The sequence below is a fragment of the Antedon bifida genome, chromosome 8 (genome assembly GCF_963402885.1).
Source record: "Antedon bifida chromosome 8, ecAntBifi1.1, whole genome shotgun sequence".
Classification (NCBI taxonomy): Eukaryota; Metazoa; Echinodermata; class Crinoidea; order Comatulida; family Antedonidae; genus Antedon; species Antedon bifida.
Window position 1 is genome coordinate 14,587,642 of NC_136233.1, and position 19,344 is coordinate 14,606,985.

Sequence of the window (19,344 nt, forward strand, 5' to 3'; positions counted from 1 at the left end):
GTTTTACAAACGGACAACGTACATTGATAAACGAACAACCTGCTTTACCAAACGATGTAGATTGCCGAATGAACTAAGGACTCGTCCATTTTTTAAGTCGGGTAATTGCATAAGTTCCGATAAGAGGATATGCCTTAGAGGGATCTCAAAGCGAGCAGCCTGTATCTTGCGCGCGTAAGCAAAACTCATCCTGACAAATGGAGGAAAAGTGACCCTTATGAAAACGGTTTCTGGAAGATGTTGAATTCTAGATACGAATTCATGTAAAAATGTTGCGTATCGGATGTTGATGTGACATCATTTTATGGCCAGTTGAATTATAAAAGTCGTATTTTTATCTTTTGCGTCATAGTTCATTTAAAATAGCGCGCATCTATATTCTACGCATCCAAATTCTTCAATTCTACACGTTAATATGTTGTTGCTCAGATAAATTCCTTCCAAAATTTCTATCTTCGAGTTAATTTTGATGACGTCATCATGATAACAATTGAAATAAAAGGCGGGTCCCATAATTTTACCTTTGCTACACTGTATGTAGTTATGTAGTGTATACTCTATATTCTTAGACACAAAATAGAGAGCTCACTATTAACAACATTTTATTTTCCTCAGGTCATGTGGTGTTTTTATACCCGACTTAAAAAATGGACGAGTCCTTAGTTCATTCGGAAATCTACATCGTTTGGTAAAGCAGGTTGTTCGTTTATCAATGTACGTTGTCCGTTTGTAAAAAATACGTTGTTCGCGTAAAAGTAGGTTGTTCGTTTTTTAAAGTACGTTGTTTGTTTTACATTAGTTCGTTCGTTTGTGAAAGTAGATTGTTCGTTTGTAAAAGTAGGTTGTTCGTTTGTGAAAGTAGGCTGTTCGTTTGTGAAAGTACGTTCTTTGTTTTAGTTTAGATCGTTCGTTTGTAAAAGTACGTTGTTCGTTTGTGAAAGTACGTTGTTTGTTTTACTTTTGTATTTTTGGCGGCGATTGCCTTCCATAGTAGTGTGTGTATTATATCCACATTGACAGCTACACCATTCAATCCCTTTGCCAAATGGGCTTGATTTATAGTTCATTTTGTAGACAGGGGTGCTGACTTGAAACAGTTTTTATTTCACCTGCTGGTATCTTGGTATTTTTATTAGAATTCTTCCTGCTTTCTGTTATTTTTGTCAAATGATGACATGAACAAAGTATTTGATCTACCAATTAATAATATCCATGAGGAACAATTATTTTACCAAGGCAATTTTTCGTTGTATTAGGTTTTATCATAGTATAAAAAGTAATTTGAGCTGCTATGTAGTTTTTCTCAAAGTTAGTGAATTTCCCTATCTTTAATGAGTTTAAACTGCATTGCATGGAATAAATTAAACGATACTTAAAACAATGCACAATAAAATTCTATTAACCTTATCTATGAGTTTTGTATATTTTGTGATATTTGAAAATGATTATTTATTATTATTATTTCACCAAAGTTCATTCTTTAATAAAGATCAAAAAGGTGTGTTTTAATATGGTAAAATAAAGCAGGATATATTAATATGATATAATAATAATATATATCTCTGTCTACACTATCAAATTACAGTAGTTTGATAGAAAAAGTGTGATCTGCCCAAATATGATTTGACATCATTCATATATGGGCACATCACATTTGATAATACAGACACAGCTTTACACAATTTTTGTTTTGTTTTATTTATAGAGGGCCTCATGTCTGCCAAGGTCCAGCTGGACCTCAGTGTTGTTTAGGATGGCAAAAGTCAAAGTCATCGGGGTTGTGCATACAACGTAAGTAGGAGGAGATATTGAGAAGAGATTTTGTTTCTTTGTTTTTAATTAAATCTATGAACACCAAAAACGATAGATTCAGATGATCTCAATGGAGATACAAATAGATAGTCATTCATTATATATATTTATTCACACAATAAAAACATATTATATTGAACTTTGCTTTCCGGTATGATGTTACCTAAGCTATTTGACGTGAACAATTTTAGCCCATCTGGCCGGTGAGGGTACTTCTAAAATGAATTGGGGCACATAAAAGGATGAAATAATGGGATACTTAATAGCAATTTGTAAGAAATGTATAAAAAAAGAAAATGTTAATTTTATAAATCACATTTTAAAGGTCGAGCTCTAAATCCTGAGTCACTTATAGTAATTATTAAAAATACAAAAATGTGTTTAATTAAAAAATGAGAAAATTCGCCCATACACAATTAAAAGCGAACCAAGGTCTTTCTTTGATATGGAGACACTCTACCATTAGAGCACCTCCGTCTCACCTCTAGTTTTATCAAGGATGTAAAAACAGTTAATAAAATGATGGAGAAAAACCCACTATTAACCTTAAAATGGAACATAATTGTACAGGGAGCACTAATAGGATAAACCTATACCATCACAGTAGGCATATCAAGGCCATGCTTCGGAAACTCCAGGCTTAACATTAATACAGCAATGAGACTGTCTGGTCTGTTTAAAGGAACCCTGTGTCAGTTGAACTAATAAGATCTAGGTCTATTCCCTAGCTAATACTGTATCTATAATTTGTCCAGTATCATAGGCAAATTCTGTAATGTCATATGTGTATCACATGTGACACCTGTATCGTAGTCTATAAGCCTAACCTAATCTTAATGTAATGTGAACGTCATTCTGTAATACAATGTCACATGTGTATCACACCTATATAGTATTCCATAAGCCTAACCTAACCTTAACATGATTACAGGTGCCACGTGTGATATGTAAAGTATGTGACACTATATTACAAAATTTGCCTAAACTGAAAAGATAATGCCATTTATGTGCAGATACCATAGCATTCCCAACATAATTATTTATCAGGTGATCTCCAAATAGAATCCATTGCTGGTATCCATAACATGACCTTTGTTTTTCCAATGGAATATGCCTAATGTATCCCCAAATGAAAAGAATTAATCCATATGATCCAGGCTTCTTCCAAAAATGGTTTTAAGGAAAAGTATGGATTGGGCAATGACCTTTCCCATCTGGAGTAGAAACGCCCCTCTAACCAATCAAAACTGTTGGTCTGGTTGAGTTCAGCTGTACTTTCAAAATGTTTTTATCCCAGTGTTGTGAAAAATAGAACAGCTTACATACAGTATCTAGAAACATTTATCAAGCACTACAGTATATTATTACTATTTAGTATACACTGTTGCTAAATACTATAACAATAATAATATACTACTTATACTACTAGGACTACTAGTACTACAACACATTGGTAGTCTTTCTTGGAGAAGAAATCTTTGTATATTATTTTTAGTGTGATTTTCTAATATAAATAAATAGGTCAAATTTGTAAGATCTCAACAAAATTTAAGTAGGGCAGGTAATAAGTGTTTGTTGATTTACCTGTGCCTAAGGGAAAAAAATGTAGGCCTGAAAAATGTAATAACAAGACACATGGCTAAAGATGATAGATTGTAATTAATCAACCATTTCCTATTTTACGCTTAACAATATTTACTGAGAATCTCGTATTAAAAACTGAATATTAATTTCTAACTTTTTATGTATAAATCATTTTTGTTAAGCACTTTAATCAAGTCCGAAAGATGATATAGGAATTATATATCGTCATAGGCGGTTTCAAGATTCAGTCAAATTTTGGAAATTGTAATGCAAAAGATGATATTAAATTCAGTTTAAGCACCTACAATTTGCCATTTTTAGGCCCTGGGACCCCCTATTTCATAATCCTGGATCCGCCACTGATCGTTGTGATTTATAGTACTTGTTTATTTTGAAAATCACCACAAGGGAATCTATTTTATGTTAAAAACTGGATATCAATTTCTGACACAACAAACTTACTGTATTGGTGTCAATACAACAATTATGCACTTCCTATTAGATGATTATTACGGACATAGACCCTGCGAACATCCTGCCATATAGGCTTCTTGACGTTCACAATTTTATATTATGTATCGATAAATATCCTGATACCATCTTTAATAACTTTGCTGCATTTTTAACACCTAAAATATACCTTTTAATGTTGGAAAGTATCCTCAATGTTGTTAAAGATGTCGTTTGAACTCCATGGGAACTAGGGTAGAGGTCTGGAACAGTAGTTAGGCGGAATAAGACAAAATGCATATCAAGATGTAATTGTATTATTCTAAAAGTAGGCCTAATGTTACTGCTACTGTTCTTGTAGCCGTCTTCTTAAGAAGACATATCATTGACGGATACTTTAGCATCAGTTGATACCCTACCTATTACCTCTTTTATGCCGTGAACCCAACATTGTTTCAACCCAAAAACAATTTAGAATTCTGACACTCTATATGGTATATATCAGAAAACTAAAAATAATTTTCTTTTACTTTTTTCCTATTGTTCTGCACCCAGGCTATAAAATGTATGATCCATCTCCAAATGTTAATGTTGTCAAATTTTAGCGCATTATTATAACATCATATCTTTGATCTAATGTAGTAATGTGTTATATATTGGCTAAAATGGCGTGTATTTCCCACTACTAGAAAGTTTTAAACAAAATTTGAAAACCTCCATTTACTAAGAGAGTCGGGATGAAAGTAGGTGTGGAGAAAGATGCGCGGTCTTAAGCTTTCAAGATTATGAGTTAAAATTTAGTAAATGTGTAAAAAAAAAGGACACAAAATTTAAACTATGGTTTTTAGGGGACACCTTCAGGGCCAAAATGTCCCCTTAATAGGAGTTGTTCGTAGTATTAAAACATATATTGCCACTCTATTTATTGGATACTGTCTTAATAGAGTTGTTCCCTGAATAGCAGTGTCCCTAAGGAGTGTACTGTATACAAATATCAAAGTTATTCATCATATAGAGATAACAATTCTTTTTTTTTATTAAAGCTGTGTGTCGTGGAAGTTGTGGTAGTGGTTCTTGTACTGCACCAAATCGCTGTACAACATGCGTTCAAACCAGCTCTGGTATGTCATGTACAAGTTCAGTACCCAAGTACTCAGGGGCTCTTCAAGAAGGTCGAACAGGTAAGCAATAAGGATTGGTGAAGCATTGAATATTGCTGTGGTAATGTCTTGTTTCCTGTGTTATATCTTCTACTAAAGTGATTAACTTTATTAAAACTACAAAATAACATATTCAAAGTTTGATTTAATTAATCTTTATTTTTCATGTTTTTGGGGGACAATACATCTTTAATTTAATGTCAATAAATTACTCCCAATTTTATTTGAAGCAGAAACAGGAGCAAATTCTTTGCAGCAAAAATGGGACAAATTTAAAACCGATTAAACGACATTCGTTTTTTTTTTGTTGACAACTGCTGATTTAAACTGTTTGTGGGAGTACAAACTTAGCAGAAATGCGGTAGCAGAAGGGGCGATTAGACGGCAAACTTTCAGTGAAGCAGAATCCTCTTTCTGTAGTATTCACAGGAAAGCCTAATGAATTGTAATGCTATAGTACACATACAACTTGTCTGCAGATAGCTGAATAATAAAAATAAAATTAGTGAGCTTTTTATAAATTTAATTTCAGGAATTGTTCACCAGCGAACAGCAACTGAAGAAAGGCAACAGTTACAAGATAACTATAACCAGGCTTCTCAGGGACGCACTAGCACCAGACCTGTTAACCAACCATCATATACATCATGTACTAGTTTACGATGCCACTATCGATGTGAGCGTGTTGCCGGTATAGCAAGATGTGCGTGTCCTCCCGGTTATGAATTGAGATCGGATATGAGGTCATGTCAAGGTAGTGTACAGTAGTATTTTGATTTTGTCACTATTTTCACAATGCATATTATACATTGTTTGCAGAATTTTGTTTGCTGTCTTCTGGTTGTATGAATTTTTATGAATAAATATATCTGATATAAAAAATGCATATCTAAGACCTGGATTCACAGCCCTTAAAAGTCCTCAAGTTCAGATTTATCAAATGTGTCAATGATTTTGATTAAGTTTTAAAAAAGGTTTACATATATCATATTGTAAAAGAACTGGATTGATAAATGCTAGCCCAGATTCCAGATATTCCATACCATCCTGTTTCCAAACCTGTATCTGTATTCTGTATCCAGTATAAAACATTTTTTACAATAAAATTAGTATTTTTCACTTGGTATCTGTATCTGTAACCTTATCTGTTCTGTATCTGTTTGCCATAGAGACATAAAACATTGTTTTCATATTAATATTTTCACTTTGTAGTACACACTCCAGTTAATTCCATGTATTTTTTTTTTGTAAGACGTTGATGAGTGCATACAAGCAGGGTTATGCCATCACTTCTGTAGCAACAAAGAAGGGAGCTATGAATGCACATGTCGGCGTGGTTATGCATTGCAGAATAATTTAAGGACATGTCTTCCGATGCACGCACTAGGTAGCCCTTTGAATTCAGATACAGCTGCACAGAGCGGCGGGCAATTGGGATCTGCTACTAGATATGTACCGAACGGTTACGCAACATCCACGCGTGGTATCTCACCCTTTTATAGGTCTTACACAAGTAAGTTTATTTTTGAGTAGTTTTATAAGAATCGGAATTAAATTCTGAATAAATTAATTTGTTAAAAAATTGGAATAAACTATTAAAATACACCTGCATGTATTCTTAGTTTATGATTGGTTAATTCAGTATCACATGGTGTTAAGTATTAGTTCTACTGCACAGAAAAAGTTCTATTAAATTGTTCTATTGCACGTTCAGCTTTTTGAGAATTTTGTACAATGCAAATCTTGCAACTCATGAAAACATTCTCCCCAGTAATTCATTATTGGTATATATTTTTTTCTCAGGGTGTTCTACATGTATTAATAATCCCAGGCCAGTTGTAAACTGCCCACCAGGTACGGTCATCAGGTCAACGTCCAATGGTATCCAGTGTGTTGGTAAGTTTGATAACGTCACTCTCACTCTGAAGAATAGGATAAAAAATATGTATGTAGTGTACAGTTGACTCTCCGAAAACATAAACTCTCCATACGTTTTCTTTTTACCATTAAAATACATTTGGGATGCCAGACTTTCCAGAAAATCAGAAATAGCCAGCTCAAAGGTATCCAATATTTGCAGAGATACCGATTCCCTATTTTGGTACAAAAAATGAAAGCCAATATGTTGAGATAATATTGAGATATAATATCTTGAGAAACTCAACAGTTCTTTTCAGAACCAATATACGTGGTGTACCGCAAACTTTATATCGATTTTATTTCGCCATGCAAACCTTCAAACAATATAATATCTCTATGGTTTAATAACAACTTTTTGTTCAGATGGCCTAAATGTCATACTCATTCATTGTACGTATTCTTCTTTAAATAATTTACAAATTAGGCATTACTCACACTAACATAGGCCAAGGTAGTTTGACTTATGTATACCCAAAAGATCCGGTTGTTGGTCCCTACTAATTATAAGGTATTTTTATCGTTTTCTTATCTAAAATGTATTAGCAGTGATAAACCAAATAATCATTTTAGGAAATGATTAATGTAATTGGCCATTTATGTCCTCCTTAAATAAGTAGAAAATTCACCAGATTATTTGTTCACAGCATGGAGACCTGAGCTGAAGGCCCAGCATCCTACATTTAAGACGTATTTAAGCACTGATAATTACATATTAATGTACTCTAACTAATCTTTCCTATGCATGTTTGCCTGGTATTACAAAACTTAAGAATTACAAGATGACTGTGTCCTGAATATCGGCTGGAAACTAGGCTTTGGGACATACAATCTTATACCCGACCTAAATTGTTCAAAATCCTCACAAACATGGCATGCAGGCCTGTCAACTAAATATGGTGAATAGCCAAGGAAATTGGAATTTAGTATTATTATTATTTATAGTTTATAGTTAATAGGATCAATTGCAACATCCCAACATTTTATTTAAAGATATATTGTCTCAAAAATATTGAAATAAAGATGAGTAAAATAAAAATTTGAACAAACCATATTTCTAGTTTTTATAAAAATTTCACTGAAAAAATGAATAAAATAATAAAATTACTGTTTTTCAGGTAGAAAATATATCTTTTAATTTGTTAAATTGGTTCAGATTTTACTCTATTAGTGTTCAGAATGTGTAGATGGGAATTGGCTATACCCAATTTATTACGGTAATTATATATTAAAAGCTTAAAAAATGCGTAATTTCTTTTGAAATACTTGATTAATTTATTCAGTCATTGAACCAGTACAAATAGAAATTATGAATAATCTGTATTTCTTTAAACCCATTTCACTATTAAAATAAGATACTACATTTTGTGTATTTAATTATCAGTAAGCAAAGCAAAATCCCTTAGGTGTTGTACATGTACGGGAAATTGGTACGTCCTCAATCTTAATCCTCGAAGGGGCAAGGCTGAAGCCGTAGTACAGTCAGGTGAATTCTAGTTCATGGTACAGTTGCACTCCCGTTACTCTCCCGTCCGTCGTAAATATCCACAAGGAAATTAAGGATCAGGGCGATTGTGGTAGTTTGTACTTCAGTGTAATTATTTAATAAATAATTTGCAATGCTTTGATATAAATATTACTGTATACTAAGTGTTAATTTGTACCATATGTAAACTAAAAATACAGCAATTGAAATTTTCAATTTCATATATCGATATATATATTAATTAGGTACTCTTTTCTCTTATGTTGTATGAGTTTTATGTCAAATTTTAGGTTACCATAGGGACAACCTATTTTTGAAGATATTTATTTTTGGCATTCAAATTATCTATGAAGCTTTTACTTCATTGCAAAGCTAAAATATAAAAATACACATCGTCAAAATACAAAAATCAAATAAAATCTAGTCAAAATTAACAAATTGAAATACAAACTACAATCTAATTCTAAGTACAATCAATTGCTCTCTACCTCTCGAACTAGGTAGTATATAACGTTTTTTGTTGCTGGTTTGATGTCCCTAATAATAAGTATTAAAATGTATTGGAGCTTTAGCTTGGTGGTGTATGTGCTTGCCTTCTAATCCCAAGGTCCAGGGTTCAATCCTGACCTAGTGCCATGGTTGTAACTCACGACTCTTTCAATTCCACTCCCTAAGCCTTAAATGAGACTTAGTTTTTAGCCCGATAAATTATAAAATAGTTTATCCATTCTTAATTGGCGAGTTACTTGCAGTTGGATGTGTATGAAATAAAAAAAAATATATGTCAAAATAAAGTAGCCACTCAGTTTGGGAAAAACCAGTGGTTGATTCAGCCATCCGGATACAAGCACGCTATCATATGACCATGTGAATTATATGAGTCAATGATTTTTCTAGAAAGCGTTACTAATGTTGTTATATTTTCAAGGATAACAAAGCACATGTTATGCTTTTCAATCACTTTTTGAAATTTATTTTTAACAAATTTAAAGCTCTGTCTACACTATCAAACTTTAAGTGACAAAAATGTGATGTGCCCACATATTGACATATCACTACCATATTTGGGCACATCACACTTTTTTGGTCAAACTAGTTTGTGTAGACAGAGTTTTACACGGTGTAGAAATATATTTTAGGGCCTACAAAATGGTAGTTACAGACCATGGACCTATAAATTCCAATGAACAAAATAGAGATATTTGAAATGTTGTTGGCTAGTGTATAGTACATTTTTTTTCTCACTATTTTTAATACTTTTGCCTGGTATTGCTGAATCATTTTGTGTTTCATTGCATGTAATAGTACATTTCAAACTTGGCACATATTCGTAATATAGAATCTTACTTTAATAACATCAGTTTCACACTTAATAAAATTTCAAAGACAGACTGCTTACCGCTGAGTGAGATTAGCATAGAAATCATGTGGACGCGTGACAATCATGAAATTGTCAAAAATTAATACTTATCACATGACCTAGTATTGGGTCAATAATAATGAATATCATTGTTTTTTAATACGTTCAATCCTTTGTCATCACAAATACAAAGACGCGACAAAATTGGCTAATTTGTGACATGATTGTTGTCTGTCTGGCGTTAATTCGCCGTGTTCAACAAGCCTGTACATTCGTTATTTGACATGGTATGAATCTGTTGAGAATATATTGAGTATTGCAACCTGTAACTGACTGACGTACATGTTTCCAATTTAGTTGACAATGTTCTCTAAGGCCAAATGAGGACACACTGGTTTTGTTCCCAATTGGTCCCATACTGACTGGCAAATTTAGGAAGTGTCACACTAGTAATTGACAACATTTGGCTTCAAGCTACCTATCGTTTATTCCATTTTCAAACATTTAGCAACATAAAAAAAAATTTACTTACATATCTTTAATGTTGATTAAAAAAAACCAAACATTTAGCAATATAGACTTAAAAAAAAAGATTTACTTACATAACATCCTAATTTTAAAAAGTATTTACCCACATTTTGTTTTCATTTTTTATAGCTGTAAGGACCATGTCAACTAAATTTTGATTATTTAATTTAATTATAATTACATAATTTTATAACATAGAAGCATTTTAAATATTAGAAAAAAATAACAATTAACTGTAGTTTTATCTTGTTAATCAAGGGTTCACCTTGTCTAGAAATGACTCATTATTTAATTAACTGTGATTTCAGGAAAGCCTTATAATTAAAAGTTCAGATTGTCACGAAGATAAAGACACTAACGATTGAATAGAGCACACAATATGTACTTGACTTACAGTTAATATTGGTTTGTTAGTCAGTAATTGATGCCTTAATCCTATAACATATTTTGAAGTTAGTTGATTAAACAATTTGTTCCTAAAATAATCAGTATTTAAATCATTAACTTTGTTTGTTTTAGTGATTTTATTTAAACATGAACAAATTATTCTCCATGGTATATATAAAAGCTTGTCAGTGGTCTAATTGCAGGGCATCTGTATACCAAGAAGCAGATCTTTATTCTTTGTATTATTATGTATGCTGTTAAATGTTTTTAAAAGATGCTCTAATGATCTGTCTACACTATCAAACTTTATGTGACAAAAAATGTGATGTATGGACATGATGATGTCCTATCACTACCATATTTGGGCATCATCTTTTTTGTCAAACTAGTTTGATAGTGTAGACAGAGCTTTAAACTTTAAGATTTCTCAATTTCACTTTATTTCTTTTTTGGAAACATGTGGTGTACTGCAAAGCTTATATTACTTTACTAGTTTAGTTGCAATTTTTACTCTCTTCATTTATATTCAGAATATTATATGGTTGTAGTTTCCTGTAGTTATGCAATTTTTTCAATTTTAAAATGGAAAAATATTTATGAAAACTTGATTTATCTACTAAAATTAAATTAATATTTTGTAGTTTTTCTGTTATGATGCTGGGTGTGTACTAATTTGGATTGGTTCTTTTTTTAAAATTGAAAAATATTTATGAAAACTTGATTTATCTACTAAAATTAAATTAGTATTCATGAAAAAAGTAATGTCATTTCCATGTTTTAAAGATGTTTTTATGAAATGTCCAATAAAGAGGATGGTGTCTGGACATGAATTACTATGTTCTTAAAAGATGTTAATGTGAGGACCATAGATAGTTCTTTAGGAGTTACAAAATTAACCATAAGACACGGTGCATTACAAATAATGATATTTATTTTAAAATGAAAATGAATTACGATGTATTTGTGTTCTCCCTCTGAGATGGGTATTATTTCTAGTAATTTATATAGATATGATACGGGTAGGCTCTTTCTGTAGAATGAGATATTAATTTTTTTATGAAAATGAATTTGAACGTGTTTGTGTTCCCCCTCTGAGATGGATATTATTTCTATTAACTTATATATAGATATGTTACGTGTAGACACTTTCTGTAGAATGAGATATTAATTTTATATTTTTGTTAATGAAAATGAATTTGAACGTGTTTGTGTTCCCTTCTCTGAGATGGGTATTATTTCTATATTAATAGATATGTTACGGGTAGACACTTTCTGTAGAATGAGATATTAATTTTATATTTTATTATGTTTTTTTTATGAAAATGAATTAGGACAAATTGTTATCATTTCTATTATTCATGTAGACACTTTTTAATTTGTAGAAGAGAGACCATAATCAGCTTTAATATGTCCTTTAGTTGTTTTAAATCCTATTTCACCGATTCCTGATCTACTTCACCTCTGTCAAAAAAAAAAAAATTACATTGTTTTACCTTTACTCTTGTGTTTTAACCATTACTGTCCCTTAGGAGGGATTAAATGTGACATTATGAATGATGATGGGATAATATTACATATTTTTGACAAGTTACCAAGCAACAAAGTGACAACATACTGTTTGTCACAATTTGCACATGCCACATTGTTGAAAGGTTGGAATGATTTCCGATACATTGTTTATGATAGTTTGTTATTCATGTCGTTAATAGTCTAATTAAATTGCAGTTGTGAATGACATTACCGCGTATCACCTGACATTGTTTAGAGGTGTAAGTTGAAGAATCAAATAATCATATGTACTGTATGTTGATTTCATTAATGTGTGCCTTACTATAAATGCGAGTTAGATGTATAAATCTTAGTCAATGTTCCTTCTATTCTACATTCCTTCCCTTGTAAGTATGTCTGATACGGAAGTAGTTCCCCAGGTCACCAGGCAGAGTTGGTCACCCTCCACCATACATCTTATTTTTTTCAAAAAAGAAATGCATACTCGTGACCGTCAACGATTCTTGTCACAGATACTGATTGGTAACTTTTCTTAATAACAATAAACTCCAATTCACCTATGCACCTATGAAAAGCAGTGTAAACTCTTCTTAAATGTAATATAGGCCTACATTGCAAGTTAAACATCAGCCTGCACCCATCAGGTCGATTCCTACCCCCTCCTTCCATTCTTTTTCTTCTTAACCTATTTCTTTCCACTGCAGGACGAAGGCCTCTTCACCAATTGACCATTCACTTCTGTCTCTAGCTACTCTTTGCCATGCAATGCCACCATGTGAATTGTTAGTTCATCCCTCCATCTCATCTTTTGTCTCCCTCTGCCTCTGTTGTAGGTTCTTGGAGTCCAATTTGTCAGTCTGACTGTCCATCTGTTGTCATACTGTATCTCTTGGCCAGATGTCCTGCCCACCTCCATTTCTTTGATTTTATGCTGCTTATTATGTCCTGAACTCCTGATTTAAATCTGAGATTTGTATTTGACACTTTATCTTTCTTTGCGACACCTATTAGTACTCTTTCCATTGCCCTTTCTGTAATACTCTCAGCCTTTTTTCGAGACGCTTAGTAATGTTCCATGTTTCCGAACTGTAGATAAGGGTTGGTATGATGCATTGGTTGAAGACCTGTCTTTTCAACGAGATAGGTAATGATGTGTCGCGGAATATGTATCCTAACCGAACTTTGCCCCCTCCCTCCCACTGGTACCTAAAAATTGTGGCTGATTAAGTAGAAGAAGAATTGATTTCTGTTATCAACCAATTCTATGTTAATATCCCACTGACTAATAATTAACTACATTTCTTTAAGTAACCCAATATCCATGTCTTTGCAGCATATTATGTCATGTTCATTACAATCCAAAAGAATTTTGTTTTTTTTCCACCTCATTCTTGAGGAGAAGTCCAACTGGTATTTGTATAGTCCAATCATCATATTTTCCTATTGTAGAATCCAAATTAAACAAAATTTTAAATTGAAAGTGATCTGTTGATAATTTTTCAAGCAGATGTCTTTCAAAACAACTATGTTTAATTTCATTATCTGTCAAATGTGATAAAATAAATTGTCAGGTAGACAGCATGAAGACAAAGGAATAGCATTATGACTATTCTTAGCCATTATTTGTTTACGAAGCTCCGTTAAAAGATGGTTGGAAGTTTAATTTTGGTATTTAAGCTCTGTCTACACTATCAAACTGTATGTGAGAAATGTGACATGTGTGACATATGGACATGATGATGTCATATCACTACCATATTTGTGCACATCACACTTTTTTTTTGTCACATACAGTTTGATAGTGTAGACAGAGCTTACGAAGTATTATTCTGTTAAATTTTACTCAAATGATTTCTTTCTATAAGCTATGTCTTTTGGCAGTCCCATGATTTGAACCTAGGTCTTTGGAATTTGTAAGCAACCATGCTAACCAACCACAAAGTTACTCTTGTTTCATCTCTCACAATTTTAAATGCCTTGTGACTGTCCTAAGATTTGAAACTAGGTCTTTTAGATTTCAAAAGAAACTATACTAACCAACCACAGGGAATTTTCTTTGCTGTTGTAAAGTTTTCTATATTGAGTATTATACTAAAGTAGGTTGTGCAAGTCTTTGAGTCAAAATATGAATTGTTTTTCTTTGACGGGGCTGAAGATATTATTGCAAAAACTATCAACAAAATTTATGAATAAACTTGAGGCTATAAGAAATGGTAACAGTGGCAATAGTGTTTTCTGATGACTTTGTGACCCTCACAGACACCCTGGATACAGGTTTGGTTCAAGTAACCTGCTCCTAGACACCCTGAGGAATCACAAGTCTAGCACCCTGCTGCTGTCCTCAAACCAGCTTCCAACCAGAGAATGTCATCGTGATTGTCTCGAAATGACTAAGCATACTTGGTAATCCTGTTGTAATCTTCAATTTAAAAAAACACTGGAAAAAAAAAGTGTGATGTGCCCAAATATGGTAGTGCTATGACCAAATATGGTAGTGATATGTCCTAATATGGTAGTGATATGACATCATGTGTGTGTTTTGTTTATCATTTGTTTTATCAAGATGAGACAAAACTTGGCAAGTACAGTTATTTAAAACTGACCTTATTAAATAATAATGTGGATAAGCAATTTTTGCTGACCAACAAATTGTCTAAACTCTAGTGATTCTATTGGCCAAGCTCATTTCGACACCACGCAAGGATTAAGTCCTGCTAAACCGCACCTGTCTATCACTTAACTCAACTTTCAAAGTTTCAAAAAGGAAGATCAGTAATTTCATAAACGATTGATAATTTCAATTTATTTCGGGCAGACAAAAAGTTTTTTTCTAGTGTTTTGGGACAAATATTTTTCGGTAGCAAATTACAAGAACAAAAACATGTAGGTGAAATGTATTGTGGAAATAATAGTTCTATTTCTACATGACTTTGCGTAATTATAATAAATTAGGTATTTATTGGAGAAAGAATTATGATGATTCACTTTTTCCTGTCCCAAAGGGCTTGATTATTGTCATTTAAGATCTGTCTACACTATCAAACTAGTTTGGCAAAAAATGTGATGTGCCCAAATATGGTAGCGATATGTCCAAATATGGTAGTGATATGACATCATCATGTCCATATAATGGTCACATCACATTTTTTTGTCACATAAAATTTGATAGTGTAGACAGAGCTTTACTGAAGGGCAACAATGTAATAATCAGGTTGCCACAGCTTCATGCCAGATCTATCATCTGTGGTTACAATTGTGGGAATATTTTATTCATGTGACGCTATTGCGTAAATAAATTGCTGAAAATAGAAATGATTATTCTTTACGCACTTACATAAATTATATGTTATTTGATTGGTTGATTTTATATCACATGGTGTCAGAGGAGATTTCAAAACAGGCCTATTGGTAGGAGAAGTAGTGTTTAATGTTCAGTGGCCAGAGATTGTTAAACCTTATTTCAATTTTGTATTTTGTAGTGGTTGTCAATGTCATGCTTCGAAACCCCCAATGTTCAAATTAGGTTTTCCAAATTAAAATTAGATAGAAATAAATGAACAATTATAAAACTTGAATGACATCTGATAAAGACTCTAAAGAAGCCGAATACCTTTACTTACTGATGATGCCATTCATGCACAAATAAACAAAAGTTGAAAACAAATATGTAGTAGAATTTTTTATTTGGTCACACGGTTTTGTTACATTTTACTACGGAAACTGTTCATTTACTAATTTAATTATTAGAAAGTAATGATTCTGACAAGTTAGGGTGGATGCCAAAAATATTAGAAAACTGTTGTCAAGACTTTAAATCGTTTTGGAAGTTGTAAGGAGGCAGCTTATGGTATGATGAATATTTTGGCACAACCAAAGAATATTTTGGCACAACTAAAGCCATATTTTTGGTAGTAACAAAAAGGTCTTGGCTTGAAAGAGTTTAGTAAAGGAGAACTCAGACAGCATCAAACGACGAAACATGTTGAAAAAACGTCTTGACTCGTCTGACTGAGTTGAATCTCGACGAGACGAGTCGTCTTGAGATAGCGCTGGGCGTAGTTTTTAGGTTTTCGGGAGAACTTTAAACATGTTTAATTTTCTCCCGACGATACGACTTATCGGGCCTTGTCGTACGACGCTGTCTGAGTTGGCCTCAAGAATTGACAACAACGTAATTTTCTTATACAGTTCTTATACATATACAATATGACAATCTTGCTAAATCAACAAATGTATCTCACTCACATGCACTATACCAACAATAATATAAGAAATGTTTTGTCACACATGCTAGACGCGGTGGACTTTCGAAGGGATGTGCCAGCTACAGCAAAAGTGACGTAATTATTGCTTAAAACCACTAGTAGTAAACGATAATTTTCTAGCTGAATCAAAATTTCAGAAAAAATGGAACAATCTAAATGTAAACTGCTGATTGTTTACTAAACTTTTGTATATTATATTATGTACTGTTTTATTTTATGGATATGATGAAGTCCAAAATAAAGAGAAACGAAATGAAAAATGAATTGCATTGAATTGCTGCAGTGAGTCTATTGAGTACAACTTATCAAATGAAAGAAAGACACTGTACTACTTTAACTTGTTGAGATGCATATCAGTTTGATCTTATGGGAGGATTTCTTTTCCCTTTGTTATTTCACTTGATCTTGATGTTTGATATTAAGTACTCTTGAACCGATTAATTGCTTCCTTCTAATAAGTGTTTAAGGCTCACCATGGGGCCTTCGTTGATGTTATAAAACATGCTTGTATGTTGCTGTTTATAAATTCATTCGAAACCTTGTTTAAAGAATGTTCATTTATAAACTAAAATAAGACTCTTTATGCAGCACATAGACATTCTAAAAATTAATATTTTTTTACATTTTTCTATTCAACTTTACACATTAAACTTGGTTCCCACTAAGACGCAACGCAAGAATGTAAGCCACAGCGCAAGCGAATTGACCAATCAAAAGCAATGGATTATTCAAACTGTCACTTATGATTGGTCAATTTTTTGTGTAAAGGATGTTCATTTATAAACTGTTAAGAAATAAGACTCTTTTTGCAGCACATATACATTCTAAAAGGAGTAATGTTTTTCTTTTTCTATTCAACTTTACTCATTAAACTTGGTTCCCTCTACGGCCTACACAAGGACGTAGGCCGTTTAGTGGCGTAACAACTATGAGTGCTGACTGGCTATAAACCCAGGGGCCCCAGTGCAGGAGCAGTCCAATGCAACTATCCAACGTTGGAGGGCCCCCTAAATCAACTGCCTTTGCCACATGTGTTATGCTACTGATACCTGACTGTAACGCAAGCGAATTGACTAATCAAAAGCAATGGATTATTCGAACTGTCGCTTATGATTGGTCAATTTTTATTTAAAAGTCTGTGCACTCTTTTGGATACCTAGGAATTATTATTAATCATCTACAGCACTATAATTATCTCGTGTAAAGAAATGAGTTGTCAACAACAAATTATAGAATTTCTTCTGATTGTAATCTGATCTGTCTAAGGCAAAGTATTCCTGGAAATCAATTTAATTTCTGATGAAGACAAATTGTTATTACTTCCGTCTGTGTATAATGAGGTAGAGTACTGAAGAGTAAACACTATTTTATTATTATTTTTTAAACAATCATTTTGATATAGAATCCATGATTGCTTCAGTGTTTCAAAGTGTTGGTGGTTTCCAAAACTATTAATTAGAAAATTCACTGTGCAGTTAGTGAAACCTAAAAAAAAACACTTGACAAGCACCAAAACCTTGTTTAATGTACAACCAACCAACAACCAACTAAAACAGCCAACTTATAATATAACTCCTCCTTTAGGACAATCCCTTGTTGTTGTCCAAGGGTGTGACCCCTATTTAATTCCAAAACAACTAACTTATAATATAACTCCTCCTCCTCCTGCAGGACACAAAGATTCTATTGTAGTTCAAAAATAGGCCTTGCATTTATTATTGAGTTGTGTTTGTTGTTGTTATTGGTGTCATCTCCTTAAGGATATCATTACCACAATGAAGGAAATCATCATGTGGAAGTGCTAAAATTGAAGTCACTGCATGAATTAAATGAATTGATAAGCATATCCTAAAAAAGTAGGATGTACGTACCTTAAGTGTGCATAGCTACAGTATGCAAAAATACAATATGAACCAGAGTAACTTTAATCATGAAGGAAACCTCCATGCATTAGTCAAGTCAAATTATTGTCAGAAGAACAGAAGATGTGAGTTGCCAGTCAAAAAATGTGATTGTAAAATGCAACTTTTACTTTGTAACTGACAACAAGAAGGGGTCATGACTGGGTGAATAAACTTTGAACATACACAGGGATCTAGTCATGTGTCACATAGTTGTCAAAAATGTGTCCCTTCATTTGATATAGAGCTAATGCTATTAAAGTGCTATTACCTTATTTTATTATGTAAAATTAACTTAAAGATGCATTTCATCTGTGTGACACTTTAAGTCCATATGCATTCCATTCATGTATCCATCTATCTATTCATCCATCTGTTCTTTCATTTAGTTATCCCTCTTTCCATCCCTCCATCTGTTCTCTCATTTAGTTATCCCTCTTTCCATCCCTCCATCTGTTATTTCATTTAGTTATCCCTTTTTCCAGCTACAGTATCAGGGTTATTTTTTTTCCACTAGCAAACTCTTGGAAAAACATCTAGCTAGCAGAATGAGCAATGCAACTAGAAGTAAAGCCAAATCTTAGGCCTATTTCTAATTCTACAAAAAGTTGAATTTAAAGAATTGGCAAAGCAAGTCTACGATACCATTGCTACACAAACAACCGGCAAAACATTAGCTATGATATTAATAAAAATATTATTATATTAATATATTATATTATTATTTATATATACAGTACTGCATTATATTATTATATATACCGTATATCCTCGGGTATAATCCCACTTCTGGTCTAATCCCACCCTACTTAATGCCTTAATTCACAAACAGGCATATCCCTGGGTATTAGTCCCAGTATTGACTTTTGGCCTGGATGTAGGCATCTCTCTAGCCAGTTTAGATGAATTTTTACAAAAAATGCTTACCAATCATTTTTGTTCTGAACCAGGGTTTCCCTGGATATATAGTCCCACAGTTGGCCCA

The 19,344-nt window shown here is 32.8% G+C and overlaps 1 protein-coding gene across 10 annotated transcripts in view; it reads left to right on the top strand.

Annotated features, from left to right (window-relative positions):
• Positions 1-19,344, top strand: part of LOC144850041 (uncharacterized) — a 131,538-nt gene that overhangs the window by 2,325 nt on the left and 109,869 nt on the right. For all 10 annotated transcript variants that reach the window (XM_078707207.1, XM_078707206.1, XM_078707212.1 and 7 more), the window contains exons 2-6: positions 1,706-1,791; positions 4,890-5,027; positions 5,539-5,760; positions 6,259-6,519; positions 6,810-6,902. In XM_078707207.1, coding sequence (XP_078563333.1) covers positions 1,706-1,791; positions 4,890-5,027; positions 5,539-5,760; positions 6,259-6,519; positions 6,810-6,902 — 800 coding nt within the window. The remainder of the gene's footprint in view (positions 1-1,705; positions 1,792-4,889; positions 5,028-5,538; positions 5,761-6,258; positions 6,520-6,809; positions 6,903-19,344) is intronic.